Consider the following 18,919-nt stretch of genomic DNA (forward strand, 5'->3'; position numbering starts at 1 on the left):
TTCCCCCTTTTCCTTTCTCAACACATAGTTAACGTGCTCATACTTTTCCAGCAATCAACCTCAATTCAACCTAGGATCACAAACACACCAACTATTCAAGAAATATATCACAACACAGACATACCATTTGATTATGAGACTTGAGCTTGAAGTCCACGTGAATGGAGTAAAATTGAACACCCAAAAGACTGAAGAGAGATTGATGTCGTTGGTTTTGTGTTGGATAAAGATTCTCTTTACTAAAGCAGCAGAAATATATGCTAGAAGTAGTGGGCTTATTCTTATTGCTTTGCAAATGCTAAGCCCAACTCAACATTGCTGGGTCAGCCCAACTCCTATCTCCAATTAACAATTCAAAATTAATGTTACTTAGCTAGTTAGCTTACTTGAAAAAACTATCATACGGCCCAAAATCAATACTACTTTAGTCGTTTCCCATTACGTGTCTCAGCCAAGAATCTGTATTTTGAACTCAAATGACGTGTAAACCAATTTTCATTTAAATTAATGTCATCTGATTTTTTTTTACTTTATTTATTCATTTAATAATAATTTTGAAAGTAAATACTCCCCTTTTCCACTATTATATATAATCTCATTTTTATTTGGCACGATTTTAAGTAATTGTTTGATTTTTAAAGAAAAATAGGAAAATTGTTTAAGAAATTAATGCATTTAAGATTAAAATGGAAAGAAAAAATTAAGCGAAATGAAGACAGAGAGTAAAGTACGAGAGAGAATATAGTTTTTATCAAAAAAGAAAATGACCCAGCTATCTTGGGACAAGACAAAAAAGAAATACAACTTAATTACCTTAGAATATGTTAAATATATTGATTTTATAATACAATTTGTGAGTCTAATGATTAAATTGAATGATGTGATTATTTATCTATAAGTCTTTAGATTTTGGACATTCTTAATTGGTGAAATCAGACATTCTTACTCGGCCGGTTCTGAACTGGAACCGGCAAAACCAGTTCCAGTTCTTGAATTCATGAAAATTTGTAATTGGATACTGGGTCAATTGGATTGGGTAGAACCGGAACCGGCCGGTTAAGCATACTTATGTAAAACTATATTTCACTTGTCGTTATTCTAGTATTGATAATATTATAATTAAAGACTTACAAAAGCGTGATTCACGGTGAGTAAACTCTACGCCATACATGAATTGCCTTATTAATTAGTCAAGTTGGGAATAATGTACTATGAATTAAAAATCATGTTTGCTGATTGACGGATGGAATTGGAAGCTAACAATCGCAAACGACTAATTAAATACTCCTTCCGTCCCCAAAGAATATGTACTTTGGGGTCGGCACGTGTTTTAATGAAAAATTTGTAACGTAAGAGAGAGATAGAGAGAAAAAGTAATTAAAGTATTGTTAGTGAAGAATGAGTTTCACCTTATTAGAGATAAAGGACTTTCCAAAACTAGAAAGTGCATATTCTTGTGAGCGGACTAATAAAGAAAGAGTGCATATTCTCGTGGGACGAAGGGAGTATTGAAAAAACGTGATTTTGCTTATACCCATTCGCTTCGAGTATTAATTTGACTTTGACAAGAATGAATTATGTATTTAAAGAAAATAAGCCATAAAATGTAAAGCATACTTATATAAAAAATAGTAATAGTACAAATAGATTTAAGAGCACATTAAATTTGATAGGTATTGTTCTCTAAAAAAATAACTCGATATCCAATTATTAAATTTTTGTGTTTAATTTATTAAAAGGAAATAAGAAAAGTAACTGGACAAATTTTTCTCCATAATTAAGGAGTGCAACATTAAATTCATCTATAATTAAAATGCAAGAATTCTTCGCAGCATGTGAGAAGCACGTTGTTGACAATTCTACATATTAGTGCATGTTGCATGGCTCATCTAATATGGTACAAAACTCTATATCCCTATCAATCAACCACACATTTCAATTTGTATCCATGGAGAATTCTTTCTACATTAATTTCTTCGGCTGAATTCTGTGCTTAAGGCTACAATCATGACAAGGATGCCTTTCTCACCGTTGATGGTGGTAAATGGAAGAAAATCCATTCGGCCGATTTTAGATTAAAATACATACAAATATGATAATTTGAGATACTTTAGTTATTTTCATTTGACCTCATTTATCTTTATTTTGATGTTTCATACCAGTATACCACATTTCATTATTTTAACTTCTATTTTATTCAATTTCAATATATTTTAATCGTATTAATTATATGCATCTTAAAGTGATTGTATAGAATTATTTAGTATGAAAAGAACTAATAAATTGTTACTTTTAAATTAAAACATATAAAATAATAAATTTTATTAACAGTAATATTAAAATAAATAATTAATAATCCGTGTTATTTATTAAAATGAGAGAATTCTTCACTGCATATTTTCTGTAATGTTGTGCAAGTGAAATAAGTGAAATAAGTGAGTGCATGTTGCATGGCTAAGATAATATGGTCAAAGGATCTCTCTATCCTCTTTCTCTCTCCATGTCAAATTATTATAATCAATCAACCACACCTTCCAATTTGTAGCCATGGAGAAAATGTTGTATTACTACATTCTCGCATATGCATTCCTGACCATAACCTTTCAAACGCCTTGTTCAGCCAAAATGAGCCTTGCCACTGATCAAACTGCCCTTCTTTCACTAAAACAACACATCATCTCTGACCCTTCTCATATACTCGCAACAAATTGGACTAATTCGAGCTCCGTATGCAGCTGGATTGGCGTCTCTTGCAGCTCGCGCCACCATAGAGTATCCGCGTTGAATCTCTCTTATATGAGTTTCTCAGGCACCATTCCCCCACAGCTCGGGCAACTCTCCTTCCTCGTCTCCCTCGACCTCACCAACAACAGCTTCACAGGTTCCATCCCCAAATCTCTCTCAAACCTAACAAACCTACAATTTCTTGGCCTATCTTTCAATACTCTGAGCGGAGAGATCCCAAAGGAGTTAGGGAAACTTCGGAATTTGCAAACTCTGGTGATCGAATTCAATCATCTCTCCGGTGCAATACCATCTGAGATATTCAACTTGTCGAAGCTCGTGAATATAACTTTGACAGGAAATGAATTGAGTGGAAGTCTTCCGACAAACATTTGCAGCAATCTTCCATTTCTTGCTGGGATTTATCTCTCTTTAAATCAGCTGAGTGGCGCGATTCCGACAAATTTATCCTTATGTTCAAAGCTTGAGGCGTTGTCCTTATCTGATAACTCTCTCAGTGGGCAGATACCGGCGGAAATCGGCTACTTAATATCTCTTAGGGAATTATACCTCAGAACTAATAATTTGAATGGTATTTTTCTTGTTCTTATAGTATTAGATTCATAGGGGAGTGTTATATTGCTAACTCAATGTTTAATTGCTAACAACTCAATAATAGCCATTAGATATTCAAATTAAAGGCCTAGATCATTAACCATAAAATGTCAGTAAGGCTATAGGATTATTTCCAATAAAAATCAATAGGGGTATTAATGTCAAGTTAGTTATAACTAACTTTTAAAAGAAACCCCAAAATTTTAAATTCATATAACATATATCAAATTAAAGATAATTTTATAAGGATTCCAACGATATACTACATGCATATGTTCCGACGTCAAAATTTGAAAAAAAAATGATTTTTTTTTTGAATTTTCGTATTTTTGACGAACATATTTATGTCAATACACCTTACATAATATGTCAATATTATGCTTGTAAAATGTAAATATGAAATTGTGTTCACATTATTATATCTTCGTGTTGATGTATTTCATACACTGTATTGACATTGTATTTCTAAATCCTAAATTTGATAGTTGTTATTACCTTTTTAATATTAAAAAATGAAAAAAAAAAATTACACATGGCAAATTGTAGACCACAAGATTTTTAAAATATTATGGTCTTAAATTAGTTGTAGTTAGCAACTAAGGGATGAGTTAGCAATTGATCACTTCCCTAGATTCATATATAAATGACATATGAATGTTTGTTTGAACAGTCATAATTATTTGACAGGTACACTACCACCAGAGATTGGAAATCTTCACAACCTAGTTGGTTTTGGTGTTGATAATAATCAGATTGGGGGCTCATTATCATTAAATATTTTTGTGAATATGTCTTCTTTGGAAGAATTAACACTACAGCGCAACAATTTCACTGGGAATCTTTCAAGGGATTTTGGGAATCTTACTATGCTAGCCGAGTTTGACATAACCGAAAACTACATGACAGGTAAGGAGACCTTGTGATTTTTTAATACTACCCATATCATCTTAACAAAAATGATACTCCCATCTTTCTACAACTAAATATCTTGTTTTTTTTTTTCATTTTTGTCAATCCATAAATATTACTCCTTACTCTTCCATTTTCGGTAACATGTCTGGTCACTATTTTTCACTTCATCTCCCAATTTTACATTAGTTTGGTCTCATCGACTATCAACACTAGTATTAGTATTGGACGGATAAGAGTAATATGCATGTTTCATGTTTGTTACATTTGGAATTCTAATCATATAAATCATCTAATCTTTGGCAGGGCATATTCCTACTGAATTTGGCCAACTTCGCCGACTGAAGATATTACTGTTACCGTTGAACAGCTTCAGTGGAACTATTCCACATGAGCTTTTTAACATTTCAACTCTTCAAATCCTCTCACTTGTTCGGAATGTTATATCTGGAGTTCTTCCAACTAATCTATGTAGTACCTCTCTCATTCTTAAAGAGCTTAATATTGCAGATAACTCAATCTCTGGGCCAATACCAAATTCTATATCTAATTGTTCTCAACTCAAATATCTCTCACTTGGTACTAACAAATTCAGTGGTTATATACCTATGGATCTTGGCAACCTTAGACTTCTCAAATCCCTTCATTTGTTCGAAAACAATCTTACAAATGCACCATCTTCATCAAACCTGGGCTTCCTTACATCATTATCAAATTGCAGGTCTTTAACTGAATTACTTGTTTCTGAAAATCCTCTATACGGCGTCATTCCAGCTTCTGTCGGGAACTTATCATCCTTACTCGGAATATTCTCTGTCTCCCGTTGTAAATTAAATGGCAGCATTCCTGTTCAAATAGGCGGTTTAAGAGGCTTGATGATCTTGGATTTAGAGGGCAATCAGTTATCTGGTAATATTCCCTTCTCCATCAAACACTTGCATAAGCTTCAAGCATTATCTCTTGGTGCTAACATGTTGCAAGGCTCCATTCCAGAGGCTGTATGTGATTTATACAACCTTCATTTTGTAACCATTAGCCAAAACCAATTATCAGGTTCAATTCCTAAATGTTTGGGAAAGATCTCTTCTTTAAGGTATATTTTGATGGACTCCAACATGTTGCATTCAAGCATACCTACAAGCTTATGGGATCTAAAAGATTTGCTGATTCTTAACTTGTCCTTCAATTCATTGAGTGGGTTTTTGCCTCAACAGATGAGTAACTTACGAGCAGCAATCGATATAGATCTATCGATGAATCAGTTGACGGGGTCTATTCATAGCACTATTGGAAAGCTACAGAATTTGGTAAATCTGTCTTTGGCAAATAACAGACTCGAAGGTTCTATTCCAGAGTCAATAGGAAACATGATAAGTTTGGTGAGCCTTGACTTGTCCAACAACAACCTCTCTGGCTCAATTCCAAAGTCTTTGGAGTCACTTCAACAACTCAGCTACCTTAATGTCTCCTTCAATACTTTGAGTGGAGAAATTCCTAGTGGTGGATCTTTCAGAAACTTCACAATGGATTCTTTTAAGGGTAATGTGGCATTGTGTGGAATTCCGAGGTTCCATGTCCCAATTTGCCAAGCAGTTTCAAATCATAGATCAAAGTGGAAAAAGAAGGGACAAGCCTTGTTTATTGGGGTTGTGGTTTTCATTTCAATTATTTCTCTAGTTTTTCTCTTTGATAGGTACAAAAGGAAAGGCAAAACAACTAGAGAAGTTGATGAGATAATATCTATTGTGCCAGAAAGAATCTCTTATTATGAACTTCTGCGGGCAACTGAACAATTCAGTGAGAGCAATTTGCTTGGCACTGGGAGTTCTTGCTATGTGTACAAAGGAATTCTAAACAATGGGAAGGTTGTCGCTGTCAAAGTCTTTATTCTTCAGTTAGAAGATATTTCAAGGAGATTTGATGTCGAATGTGAGATACTTCGTAGCATTCGACACAGGTGTCTGAACAGTGTCATAAGTTGTTGTTCCAATGAAGAATTCAAGGCCTTAGTACTTGAATATATGCCCAATGGGAATCTTGAGAAATGGTTATATTCCCACAACTATTTCTTGAATTTCATGGAAAGATTGAGTATAATGGTGGATGTTGCATCAGCTTTGGAATATCTTCATGGTGGATATTCGGCACCAATTGTCCACAGTGACTTGAAGCCAAGTAATGTCTTGTTAGACGAAGATATGGTTGCCCATGTAAGCGATTTTGGGATAGCAAAGTTGTTGTGCAATGGAGATAGCTCGGTGTTAACCAACACCCTAGGAACATTGGGTTACATTGCTCCAGGTGAATTGTTACGTTTATATCGATTATGTATATAGAGTACGGAGTACTTTTTAATTAAATGAAGTCTTGTTTCATATTTTTTTGTGAATGTAGAGTATGGTTCAGAAGGACTAGTCTCCACAAGGTGCGACGTCTATAGCTATGGGGTGATGTTGATGGAAGTCTTTACGAGAAAAAAGCCAACTGATGATATGTTTGTTGGAGATCTAAGCTTGAAGAGTTGGATTGAGAGGTCAGTTCCACATTTCACATATCAAGTTGTGGATGCCAACTTGCTAATGAACGTGGACGAAGAACATGGCGACAAAATAGTAAAGTTCACATTATCCACACTCGAGTTGGCCTTAAAGTGTTGTGCAGATTCTTCTCATGAAAGGATTAATATGAAAGAAGCTCTAGCAGAGCTACACAAAATCCGACGTGGGTTTTTGGGATGAAGCTTAAATCAGAGTGGGGAAGGCCTAACAAAGTTGTTTTCCTATCAATGCCAAGACTAAAATAATAGTAGTATTATGTAAGTTTAGCTGAAGATGTGTATAATATATTTTGCCTTACTCTTTTTATGTCACTACCATGTCAGCCTAATAATCAGCATCATTTGAAAATATGATTGGAAAACTATGCTCTGATAGCATTTAATAAAGATGATGTATTATTAATTAAATATATTGAAATTTATTATTCCCTCCGTTCCATAGTAGTAGAGTCATTTTGTCATTTTGGTACGTTTCATAGTAATAGAGTCATTTCCTTTTTTAGTAAAAGTCAATATATTTTTCCACATCAACTTTACTCTCTCTTACTTTTTTTCTCTCTTCATCTCTCTACTTTTTTCATTTTCTATTTTATTTTCCCTTTACTTAACTCACCTAACACAATTTTTCTTAATCTCCGTGTCGAAAAGAAACGCCTCCATTACTATGGAACGGAGGGAGTAAGATATATACTCCGTTCATCCTATACAAAAAGCCATTTAGGATTGGCACGAGTTTTAATGCGTAATTGATAAAGTAAGAGAGAATGGGAAAAATTTGGTGACTCAACTGTATAAAGTAGCCTTTACATCAAGATGCAAACCTCATCACATAATTGCCTTTACATCAAGATGCAAACCTCATCACATACTACTTCATTATGAAAAATATGTTACATAAAGTAGTCATACTATCACATTTCTTATTTTTCTTTTAGAACTATAACCACATTCAGGCAACAATTATCATACTATTGGTTAAGAGCATTAAACGAATAGGTGAGATATACGGTACCTTTGTACGCCCAACATATTTTGATTTCAATAGCCTTTTTTACTTGTGAACCTGTTCTTTTCTTGTCTTGTTGGCTAATACTCGATACTTTATCACCTTCAGGAAAAAATACATATATCACAATAAATTAATTACCATTATGCAACAACTATTAAAATACTCAATCTAAATATCTTGTATCCAATTATTACGATAAGAGACATATAGTGATCATTTTCAACATATGCATATTGCTATTCAAAATAATATTTCTCATGTAATTCACGAGGATCTTACATATTTAAATTAGCATTACAGCTTGCATTCTTATTACACATTTACAAGCTCAAATGTGGGATAAAACAGGTATAGCATTGCTTTAGATAAAGCTTGAAAGATTTAGACTCAAACTGGAAAATTTTGGGAAAATCTCAGAGATCCTCTGTGTTCACAACAGCAGATTTTGGAGGCTCTGTTCTCTCTGGTACGAAAGAGTTAGATGGTGTTTCTTATATCATCAGAAAGCCACTGCTGTCTTTTCATTTAAATAAAAATTCATTCAAAAATTCAAAGTGGCTTGGATGATATGAGACAGTTTCTGGCAAGCTGTGTTTGAAGATTTTCTGAAAGACCTCCAATTCACTTGAAATTTTACTGGGAATTTCCCAACATATCCCAGTTTAAACAGAACATTAGAAAACACACTTTATAACAATTTCATTAGCTACATGAAAAGAGTTCTTTAAACATGTCTCAACCATTCATCATATATAGCTACAAGTTGAAAATTCTCAAATTAAATTAAATTTCAATTCCCCCTTTTCCTTTCTCTTCCAGCGATTAAAAAGAAATTCAATCTCAATTCAACATAGGATCGTAAAATCACCAACTATTCAAGAAATTTACATACCATTTGTGTAAAAGAACTTGGGCTTGAAATCCACATAAATGGAGCAAATATTGAACATCCAAAAGAGAGATTGATGTCCTTGGTTGTGTGTTGGATAGAAAAGAAGATATATTAACTTACAGTACTCCTTTTTGTGTTAGAAATAGTGGGCTTGATCTTATTTTTTTGCAATGCTAAGCCCAACTCAACCATAGCTGGGTCAGCCCAACTCCTATCCCCAATTAACAATTCAAAAATAATGTTATTTATTCACATGAAAAAAGTATCTTACCCGCAAAATCAACAGTACTTTTTCCATCTAGGCCAAAGGATGTTAAAAAAAAAGAACAAATTGAGATTTACATTACCAATGTATATAAAGTTATGATCAATGACTTAATATAGTCAATTAGAGTATCCAAATTGCCATAAGAGGAACCTCCTCTTTGAACAGCCTTCTTAGCCATTTTGGCCATACCATCTGCCCTTTCCAAAAACTCATCCTTCCTCATTTCCATAACCTTCCTAACCGCTTTCTCAATAATCAATCTTTAGTGTCAAGACATATAAAGTAGTCTTTTTTAGTGTGAAAGTACTCATTGATTTTCATTCGTGATTCATGAATTGTCTTATTATTGAAATCACGTTTGCTGATTGAAGGGTGGAATTGGAAGCAAACAATCGTATGACGACAAATAAAATATACTAGCAAACATGATTTTGCTTATACTCCATTCACTTCAAGTATGAATTTGACTTTGGCACGAATGAATTATCAATTATTTACTCCTATTTAAATGAAATAAGTTGGTAAAATGTAAAGCCTACATATAAAAGATAATACAAATAGATTTATGAGTCAATTCAATTAAATAGGGGAATAATTAGATATCCAATTATTAAATTTTTGTGTTTGATTTAATTAAAAGGAAATAAGAATATAGTAACTCAAATTTTTCATCTACTATTAACGAAAGTAACAGTATCCTTCATCTGTAATTAAAATGCTAGAATTATACAGTGCATGTGATACACACGTTAACAATTCTGCACATTAGCTGAAATGAAAAAAAGTCTTAATCAGATGTGTGTGAAAGTGAAACAAATGGTGCATGTTGCATTGCATGGCTTATATAATATGGTAGAAAAATCTGTCTCTCAATTAATCAACCATACCTAGTAATTTGTAGCCATGGAGAAAATGTTGTATTACATTCTTGCATATGCATTCCTCACTATGACCTTTCAAACACCTTGTTTAGCCAAAATGAGCCTTGCCACTGATCAAACTGCCCTTCTTTCACTAAAACAACGTATCATCTCTGACCCTTCTCATATACTCGCAACAAATTGGACTAATTCGAGCTCCGTCTGCAGCTGGATCGGCATCTCTTGCAGCTCGCGCCACCATAGAGTATCTGCATTGAATCTCTCTTACATGAATCTCTCCGGCACCATTCCACTACAGCTCGGGCACCTCTCCTTCCTCGTCTCCCTAGACCTCACCAACAACAGCTTCACAGGTTCCATCCCCAAATTTCTCTCAAACCTAACTAACCTACAATTTCTTGAAATATCTTTCAATACTCTGAGTGGAGAGATCCCAAAGGAGTTAGGGAAACTTGGGAATTTGCAAAGGCTGGGATTCGAATTCAATTATTTCTCTGGTGCTATACCATCTGAGATATTCAACATGTCGAAGCTGGTGCATATAGCATTCAGTGAAAATGAATTGAGTGGAAGTCTTCCGACAGACATTTGCAGTAATCTTCCATTTCTTGCTGGGATTTATCTCTCTGAAAATCAGCTGAGTGGCGCAATTCCGACAAATCTATCCCTATGTTCACAGCTGCAGTTGTTGTCCCTATCTGGCAACTCTTTTAATGGGCAGATACCTGCAGAAATCGGCAACTTGTCTTCTCTTCAGATATTATACCTCGGTTATAACAGTTTGAATGGTATTCTTCTTTGGTTCTTAAAGCATTAGATTCACATAAATTTAATGTTAGTATGTTTAATTTGTTGAAATTTGACAGGTACACTACCACCTGAGATTGGCAATCTTCACAACCTGGTTGGTTTTGGTGTTGAAAATAATCAGATTCGGGGCTCATTATCCTTAAATATTTTCCTGAATATGTCTTCTCTGCAAGATTTATTACTATGGCGCAACTATTTCACTGGGAATCTTTCAAGGGATTTTGGGAATCTTACAATGCTAACCAGCTTTTCAATCTCCGAAAACTACATGACAGGTAAGAAGACCTTGTGATTTTCATACTACCCATATCATCTTAATAAAAATAATGCTCCCATCTTTCTACAACTAACATCTCCTTCTTTTATTTCTTTCTCTCATTTATTCTAATAGTTTATCTAATCTTTGGCAGGGATTATTCCTACTGAATTTGGCCGCCTTCGCCGACTGGAGATATTAGGTTTAGGGGGGAACAGCTTCAGTGGAACTATTCCACATGAGCTCTTTAACATTTCAACTCTTCAAACCCTTGACCTTGTTAAGAATGCTATATCCGGAGTTCTTCCAACCAATATATGCCATACCTCCCCCATTCTTCACGCGCTTAATCTTGCAGAAAACTCAATCTCTGGACCAATACCAAATTCCATATCCAATTGTTCTCAACTCAGAATTCTCGCACTTGGTGATAACAAATTGAGTGGTTATATACCTATGGATCTCGGCAACCTAAGACTTCTCCAAAGTCTCCACCTGCACGGAAACAATCTTACAAATGCACCATCTTCTTCAAACTTGGGCTTCATTACATCATTGTCAAATTGCAGGTCTTTAACTTATTTGTATATTTCTGATAATCCTCTATACGGCATCATTCCAGATTCCATTGGGAATTTATCTTCCTCACTTGAAATATTCAGAGCCGCCCGCTGCAAATTAAATGGCAACATTCCTGTTCAAATAGGTGGTTTACGAGGCTTGATGATCTTGGATTTAGAGGGAAATGAGTTATCTGGTAATATTCCCTTCTCCATCAAACACTTGAATAAGCTTCAAGCATTATATCTTGGTTCTAACATGTTGCAAGGCTCCATTCTAGAGGCTGCATGTGATTTATACAGCCTTAATATTTTCAATATTAGCCAAAACCAACTATCAGGTTCAATTCCTAAATGTTTGGGAGACATCTCTTCTTTAAGAGAGATTTATATGTACTCCAACATGTTGAATTCAAGCATACCATCAAGCTTATGGGATCTAAAAGATTTGCTGATTCTTGACTTGTCCTTCAATTCATTGAGTGGTTTTTTACCTCAAGAGATGAGTAATTTAGGAGCAGCAATCTCTGTAGATCTATCAATGAATCAGTTATCAGGGTCTATTCCGAGCACTTTCGGAAAGCTACAAAATTTAGCTAATCTGTCTTTGGCAAATAACAAACTTGAAGGTTATATTCCAATTTCCATGGGAAGCATGATAAGTTTGGTGAGTCTTGACTTGTCCCACAACAACCTCTCTGGTTCAATTCCAAAGTCTTTGGAAACACTTCAATTTCTCAACTACTTTAATGTCTCTTTCAATTCTCTGAGTGGAGAAATTCCAAGTGGTGGTTCTTTCAGAAACTTCACTACGGATTCTTTCAAGGAAAATGAGGCATTGTGTGGAATTCAAAGGTTCCATGTCCAACTTTGTCCAGTTGTTTCTGATCTCAGATCAAAGAGGAAAAAGGTGGAACGAGCTTCATTTATTGCGTTTGGGGTTGCGACTTTCATTTCAATTGTTTCTCTAGCTTTTATCTTTGTCAGATACAGAAGGAAAGACAAGACAACTAGAGATGTTGATGAGCTGATATCCATTGTGCCCGAAAGGATCTCTTATTACGAACTTCTGCAAGCGACTGAGCATTTCAGTGAGAGCAATCTGCTTGGCACTGGGAGTTCTTGCTCTGTGTACAAAGGAATTCTTAACAATGGGAAGATTGTCGCGGCTAAAGTGTTTAATCTTCGGTTAGGAGGTATTTCAACGAGATTTGATGTCGAATGCCACATACTTCGTAGCATTCGACATAGGTGTCTCAATAGTGTCATTAGTTGTTGTTCCAATGAAGAGTTCATGGCATTAATACTTGAATATATGCCCAATGGAAGCCTTGAGAAATGGTTATATTCTCACAACTATTTCTTGAATTTCATGGAAAGATTGAATATAATGATTGATGTAGCATCGGCTTTGGAGTATCTTCACGGTGGCTATTCGATGCCTATTGTCCATAGTGACATGAAGCCAAGTAATGTTTTGTTAGACGAAGATATGGTTGCCCGTGTAAGCGACTTTGGGATAGCAAAGTTGCTCTGCGATGGAGATAGCATGGTGTTAACCAACACCCTAGGAACATTTGGTTACATTGCTCCAGGTGAATTGTTATTCTACATTAATTATGTAAAATATTTTATTAATTTCACTTTTTTTTGGGATTGTAGAGTATGGTTCAGAAGGACTACTCTCCACAAGGTGCGATGTCTATAGCTACGGGGTCATGTTGATGGAAGTCTTTACTAGAAAAAAGCCAAGTGACGACATATTTGTTGGAGATCTAAGGTTGAAGAGTTGGATTGAGAGGTCAGTTCCAGAATTCACATATCAAGTTATAGATGCCAACTTACTTATGAATGTTGATGAAGAACATGGCGACAAAATAGTGGAATTCACATCTTCCATATTGGAGTTGGCATTAAAGTGTTGTGCAGACTCTTCTCGTGAAAGGATTGATATGAAAGAAGCTCTAACAAAGCTGCAGAAAATCCAACGCGGGTATTTGGGATGTAGCTTAAATCAGAGTGGGGAAGGCCTTACAAAGTTGTTTACCTATGAATGCCAAGACTGTGGATAATATCTTATTAACACAATTTTAAAAAATAGTCTTATTTTTTCCATTTTGGATCATCCACCATAACTAGTTTATACTACTTTTTTGGTGAGTTTCTATCTTTACCACTTTCTTAATATGCTTTAGCTGAAGATAGGCTTAATATATTTGTCCAATGTCTAGACTGAGGATAATATTATCTACAACAGCAAAAACATCTCTTATTGATATTCTCAAAGCAGGTCATTAACTTCTCTGTTTTATGATATCTTGCAGTTTTCATGATACAAAATTACAAATTGAATACATGAGAATTATAGATATATTGCATAAGTCCATTATCCAGCTTTTTCCCCTATCCAAAACTCATCTTTTCTTACTTCCATCAAATTACTAATTGCCTTTACATTAAGATGCAAACCTCAACACTTGCTACTTCATTATGAAGAGTATTTTACATAAAGTAGTCATACTTTCACACTTCTTATCTTTTTACAACTATAACCACATTAAGGTAACAAATATCATACTTGGTTGAGAGCATTAAACGAATAGAGTGAAAAATACAGTGAAAAATATCAATAGCCTTTTTTACTCGTGAACCTGTTCTTTTCTCATCTTCGTGGCTAATACTCAATAATTTATCACCTTCAGTACAAATTACATGGATCACATATAAATTAATTACCATTATGCAACAACTATTATCATACTCCACCTAAATCTTTTGTATCCAGTTACTACGATAAGAGACATACAGTAGATCATTTTGCACATATGTATATTTTTATTCAAAACAATACTATTTCTCATGTAATTGGCATTATAGATTACAACTATGAAAGCGGACATGCTAAGGATATCCAACCATTCTTATTACACATTGATAAGCTCAAAATGTGGGTTAAAACAAGTATAGCATTGCTTTAGAAAAAGCTTGAAAGATTTATACTCAAAATGGAATATTTTGGGAAAATCTCCTCTGTTCACAACAGCAGATACAGAGGATATCTAATAAAGAAAAGAGTTCTTCAAACATGTCTCAATCATTCATCATACATTGCTACAAGTTAAAAATTCTCAAATCAAATTAAATTTCAATTCCCCCTTTTCCTTTCTCAACACATAGTTAAAGTGCTCATTCGCATCCAGCAATTAAAATAGTTCAAGCTCAATTCAACATAGGATCACAAAAACACAACTATTCAAGAAATAACATACCATTTGTGTATAAGAACTTGAGCTTGAAATCCACATAAATGGAGCAAAGATTGAACACCCAAAAGAGAGATTGATGTCGTTGGGTGTGTGTTGGATAGGAAAGGAGAAATATTTACTTACATTACTCCTTTTTGTGCTAGAAATAGTGGGCTTGATCTTATTTCTTTCCAATGCTAAGCCCAACTCAACATTGCTGGGTCAGCCCAACACCTATCTCCAATTAACAGATCAAAAATAATGTTACTTTAGACTAATTGTCATACAGCCCAAAATCAATAGTACTTTAATTATTTTCCATCTAGGCCCAAGGATGTTACAAAAGAAATTTGAGATTTGCATTACCAATGTTTATAATGTTATGACCAATGAATTAATATAGTCAATTAGAGCATCCAAATTGGTGTATGAGGAACCTCCTCTTTCAACAGCCTTCTTAGCCATTTTGGCCATACCATCTGCCCTTTCCAAAAATTCATCCTTCCTCACTTCCATAACCTCCCTAATTGCCTTCTCAATGATCAATCTATCACAAGTATCTTTAATGTCAAGACCTATCTTCCATACCTCACTCACAAACCTACTATTAATAGTTTGATCACTAAAATAAGGCCAGCATATCATCGGCACACCAGCAACAACACTCTTCAGAGTCGAGTTCCATCCACTGTGTGTCAAAAATGCACCTATTGCAGGGTGGTTGAGAACCTCCTCCTGTGGCGCCCACTTCACCAAGTAACCTTTTTCTTTTGTACCCTCCATCAATTCCGGTGGAATTTGATCTCCCCCGGTGATGGAATCTGGACGCATCACCCACAAGAATCTCTGAGAACTATTAAGCAAACCATGCCAGAACTCCATCAGTTGCTCTCTCGTCACAACTGTTATGCTCCCAAAGCTCACATAGATCACCGATCTCGGCAGCTGAGCGTTCAACCAATCTATACAGCTCCGATCTTCTTCCCATAAATTACCGGCAACAATCGAGGCTTTGGATCCCTTCTCTATGAGCCTGGATTTCTGGTGCTCGTGGATAGGACCAATAGTGTAGATTCTTGGCAATTTTTCAAGCATGATTGATAAAATTGCCCCCTCTAGATCCTCGAATGTGTTGAATATGACTGCTTGTGCTCGTACGAGCTGCCTTGTCGCCACTGTTAAGCTTTGAAAAACATTGTCATTTACATCATCGGTGCGGAAGAAACCCGGTAGGTCTCGGCGGCGCAGGAATCCTTCCATTCCCGGTATGCCTTTCACTAATTCATCCATCGGTTTACCTTAATAATGAAGAACCATAATTTCAAACAGGAGTTTAAAAGTTTTGTTACGGACAAAATTGGGGAACTCATAACTCATCAAAAGAGACTAATTACACCCTTCGCCTATGACTCATTTAGACTATAATTTATAATAAAATGTAAATGAAATAGATTAATGAATTTATCTATCAAAAATAATAAAAATAAAATAATTTATAATAATATGAGACACTAATGGCGGACAATAATAAAATGATACTTCTTCATCTTATTATGAGTGACATATTCTTTTTTTTTAAGGTTTCATTCTAAATGACCATGTATCAATAGCCATAAGAGTTTGAAATTAGGGGAACTTATAACTCATCAAAAGAGACTAATTACACCCTTCGCCTATGTCTCATTACTATGATTTATATGTAACTGGAATATGATTGATGAATTTATTAATCAAAACTAATAAAAGTGAAATAATATTTGATGATAGATATTTTAAAATGACAAAATGAGACATTAGTAGTGGAGAGTAATAAAATGATACTCCCCCATTTATTTTAAGTGACATATATATATTTTCCTTTTTGAGATCTCTCTTTCCAAATGATCATGTATTAAAATAAAAACATCACTCTCTCTATATTTTTTTTACTTTATTTTTTTCTCTTTAACTAACAAAATAACACTACATTAAATTATTTGTTGAACAAGGAGTGTTCCACTTAGAGTGGGACAGATGGAAACTTCACACTCTAAAAGCAACCTAAATGATATAGCATTGAAATCCATAACAAATTATGAATAATTAAGTATTGCGTCTGATTCCTATTACTTGTCTTATTTATAATCGATGCAAGTTTTAATATTTTTTTTGATATTGTTACGAAAAGTGAAAAGAAAGCAGAGGAATGTGAGTTACTTTTTTTTATATTAATTTTTATTAATTGTGAGTGGAATGAGTTACTGGAATATGATGTTTAGTTGGTGAAAATGAAATGAATCGGTTAATAATAACCGGATGAAAATGAGAAAATGTGTGCATTAAAGTAGAGGGAAAATTAATTAGATTACCTTGAAATGGAATGTTTTGAGTTTGAATGAATGAGACCATTGCCCAGAAGTAGGAGGCGCTGGTTGGTCGGAAATAGACCAAGGGAATGCCGTTCTCCTCCGCAAAGTCAGCGGCGAAACTGAAAAATCCGTCGGCAACGAAGCACGTGACCGGCCTCCGGTGAGGGGAAGCGAGGAGGTCTTCATCGGCCATCATTTTCTTGAAAAATGGAACCATGTTGTTTGTAACGGAGGGGACCACATCGCCGAGTTTGTCACCAAAGCGGGGGTGATCGTCTGGGAGGCCATCGGGGATAGCCCGGAACTGGAAGCCGAGATAGACGGCGAAAGTGGCGGGGACGGAGGTATTCTTGGTTAGGAGGCGGTGGGTGAACTCTGAGACGATGAAGGTGACGTGGAAGTCGGATAAACAGAGGAGATGAGCAAGATTGAGCATGCAATTCATGTGCCCCTGCGCGGGGAATGGGAATATCACCACGTGCGCCGGCAGTTTCTCTTCCGATTTTGAACTCATAGTTATTTGCTGTTTTTACTATTATTCTAAAATCCTCTAACCATTATACATGTAGTGATGAATTCTTGCATTTTATAGATGAAAGGATAATGACATTTGATTAAGTATGATAATGGTGCATTCAATATATAGGCATCGGTCATTGATTACCTAAGCAAATATGTAGCTAATTACTTGTCTATTTCGCTAAAGGAACATGTTTAGTATGTGTAACAGATTGGGGAATGATTTTGTTCAAGTTAAATAATGGTTGGCGGTTCGGCCGATTTTAGAATCTAAAAGAATATTGCTACAAATTTGACAATATGAGATACTTAACTTTAGTAATTTTCATTTGGTTTATTTTAACTTATATTTTATTCGATTTCAGTTTTTATTTCTTTTAATCTTATTTATCATATGTATCTTAAGCGATGAGTGAAATAAGTGGTGCATGTTGCATGGATCAGATAAGAGCATCCGCAATGCTAGCGACCGGCTAGCCGATTCGTCGCGCTGGCCGATCGGCTAGCCGAACTATTGCAGTCGGCGAGAGCGAAATCGGCGAGCGCTTCGGCGTGAGCTGGCCGATCGCTCGGCGCTGGCCGATCGGCTAGCCGCCATTGTGGCGGCCCGATCGGCCAGCGATCGGCCAGCGCAGATTTTTTTTTTTTTTTTTTTTTTTTAGAACCTATATAAACGCGATTTTCGTTTCATTTTCATTTGCACCACTTGTTTTAACGAGTTTTCTCTCTCTCTAACTTTCTGTACAAGAGCATCATCGAGCGATGGATCACAACAACGAGTCCAGTCCAGCGACGAGTGGATCTCAGACTCCCACGGTACCTGTGGGGCAGATGGGCCCGGGGTTTAACATCCCTTGGAATCAGATGATGGGGATGATGGTCGGTGCGCCGGGGGGGGTGGGGCGCAGGGGGGTATGCCGTGGGGGATTCTGGGCGGCGGGCAGTCAGCGCCCGGGTGGGGGGGTATGCCCCAGATGCAGCAGCAGATGATGCTGCAGCAGATGATGGGGATGATGTGGCAGGGCGGGATGCAGGGGGGGATGCAGCACGGTATGCATCCAGGGGGGGGATGCAGGGGGGTGCAGGGGTCACCGGGAGGGGACACGGTATATCGGCCCTCGCTTGATTTTTTGACGGCTTTGTCTCACACGTTGACCCCAGTGGAGACGCAGTTTACTGGCGATGACCTTCTGTCATTGCATGATATGGGGATCGATCTCGGGGAAGATGATACTCCCTTTCCAGCGAGGCGGGCCGCGCCGAAGAAGAAGAAGACGAGGGGGAAGGGGAAGGCTAAGGCGGTCGGCGAGTCATCGCAGCCCGCTG

The 18,919-nt window shown here is 36.0% G+C and overlaps 2 protein-coding genes and 1 pseudogene across 6 annotated transcripts; 2 read left to right on the forward strand and 1 right to left on the reverse strand.

Moving 5' to 3' along the window:
• The first annotated feature begins 2,521 nt into the window (after window positions 1-2,521).
• LOC125192093 (uncharacterized) lies at window positions 2,522-7,232 on the forward strand. The gene is made up of 4 exons (XM_089064144.1): window positions 2,522-3,319; window positions 4,102-4,245; window positions 4,555-6,549; window positions 6,643-7,232. Exons 1-4 carry the CDS (start codon window positions 2,548-2,550, stop codon window positions 6,984-6,986), a joined length of 3,255 nt encoding a protein of 1,084 aa, XP_088920270.1. The 5' UTR covers window positions 2,522-2,547; the 3' UTR covers window positions 6,987-7,232.
• A 2,397-nt stretch (window positions 7,233-9,629) lies between these two features.
• On the reverse strand, window positions 9,630-17,665 carry LOC125211490 (7-deoxyloganetic acid glucosyl transferase-like). 5 transcript variants are annotated; one of them, XR_016135215.1, is made up of 3 exons: window positions 17,075-17,665; window positions 14,751-16,024; window positions 9,630-10,580 (listed from the first exon to the last, which is right to left on the reverse strand). XR_016135215.1 is itself a non-coding variant. In XM_089064122.1 (2 exons), the coding sequence occupies exons 1-2, from the start codon at window positions 17,586-17,588 to the stop codon at window positions 15,099-15,101; spliced, it is 1,440 nt and encodes a 479-aa protein (XP_088920248.1). In that variant the 5' UTR covers window positions 17,589-17,665; the 3' UTR covers window positions 9,630-15,098. The 5 variants fall into 5 exon arrangements, 1 of the variants encoding a protein (XP_088920248.1); XR_016135214.1 differs by having other exon boundaries at window positions 9,630-13,454; XR_016135212.1 differs by having other exon boundaries at window positions 9,630-14,177.
• LOC125192114 (uncharacterized) lies at window positions 9,878-13,641 on the forward strand (annotated as a pseudogene).
• Window positions 17,666-18,919: the final 1,254 nt, after the last annotated feature.

The sequence above is a fragment of the Salvia hispanica genome, chromosome 2, assembly GCF_029641045.1.
Source record: "Salvia hispanica isolate PSC_SH4W2 chromosome 2, Shi_PSC_v1, whole genome shotgun sequence".
Lineage (NCBI taxonomy): Eukaryota > Viridiplantae > Streptophyta > Magnoliopsida > Lamiales > Lamiaceae > Salvia > Salvia hispanica.

Coding starts and splice junctions, on each gene's coding strand:
- LOC125192093 (XM_089064144.1), top strand. CDS start 2,548: ATGGAGAAAATGTTGTATTACTACATTCTCGCATATGCATTCCTGACC. Junction 3,320..4,101: donor AACTAATAATTTGAATGGTA/TTTTTCTTGTTC, acceptor AGATTGGGGGCT/CATTATCATTAAATATTTTT. Junction 4,246..4,554: donor AACCGAAAACTACATGACAG/GTAAGGAGACCT, acceptor AATCTTTGGCAG/GGCATATTCCTACTGAATTT.
- LOC125211490 (XM_089064122.1), bottom strand. CDS start 17,588: ATGAGTTCAAAATCGGAAGAGAAACTGCCGGCGCACGTGGTGATATTC. Junction 16,025..17,074: donor TCAAAACATTCCATTTCAAG/GTAATCTAATTA, acceptor TTCATTATTAAG/GTAAACCGATGGATGAATTA.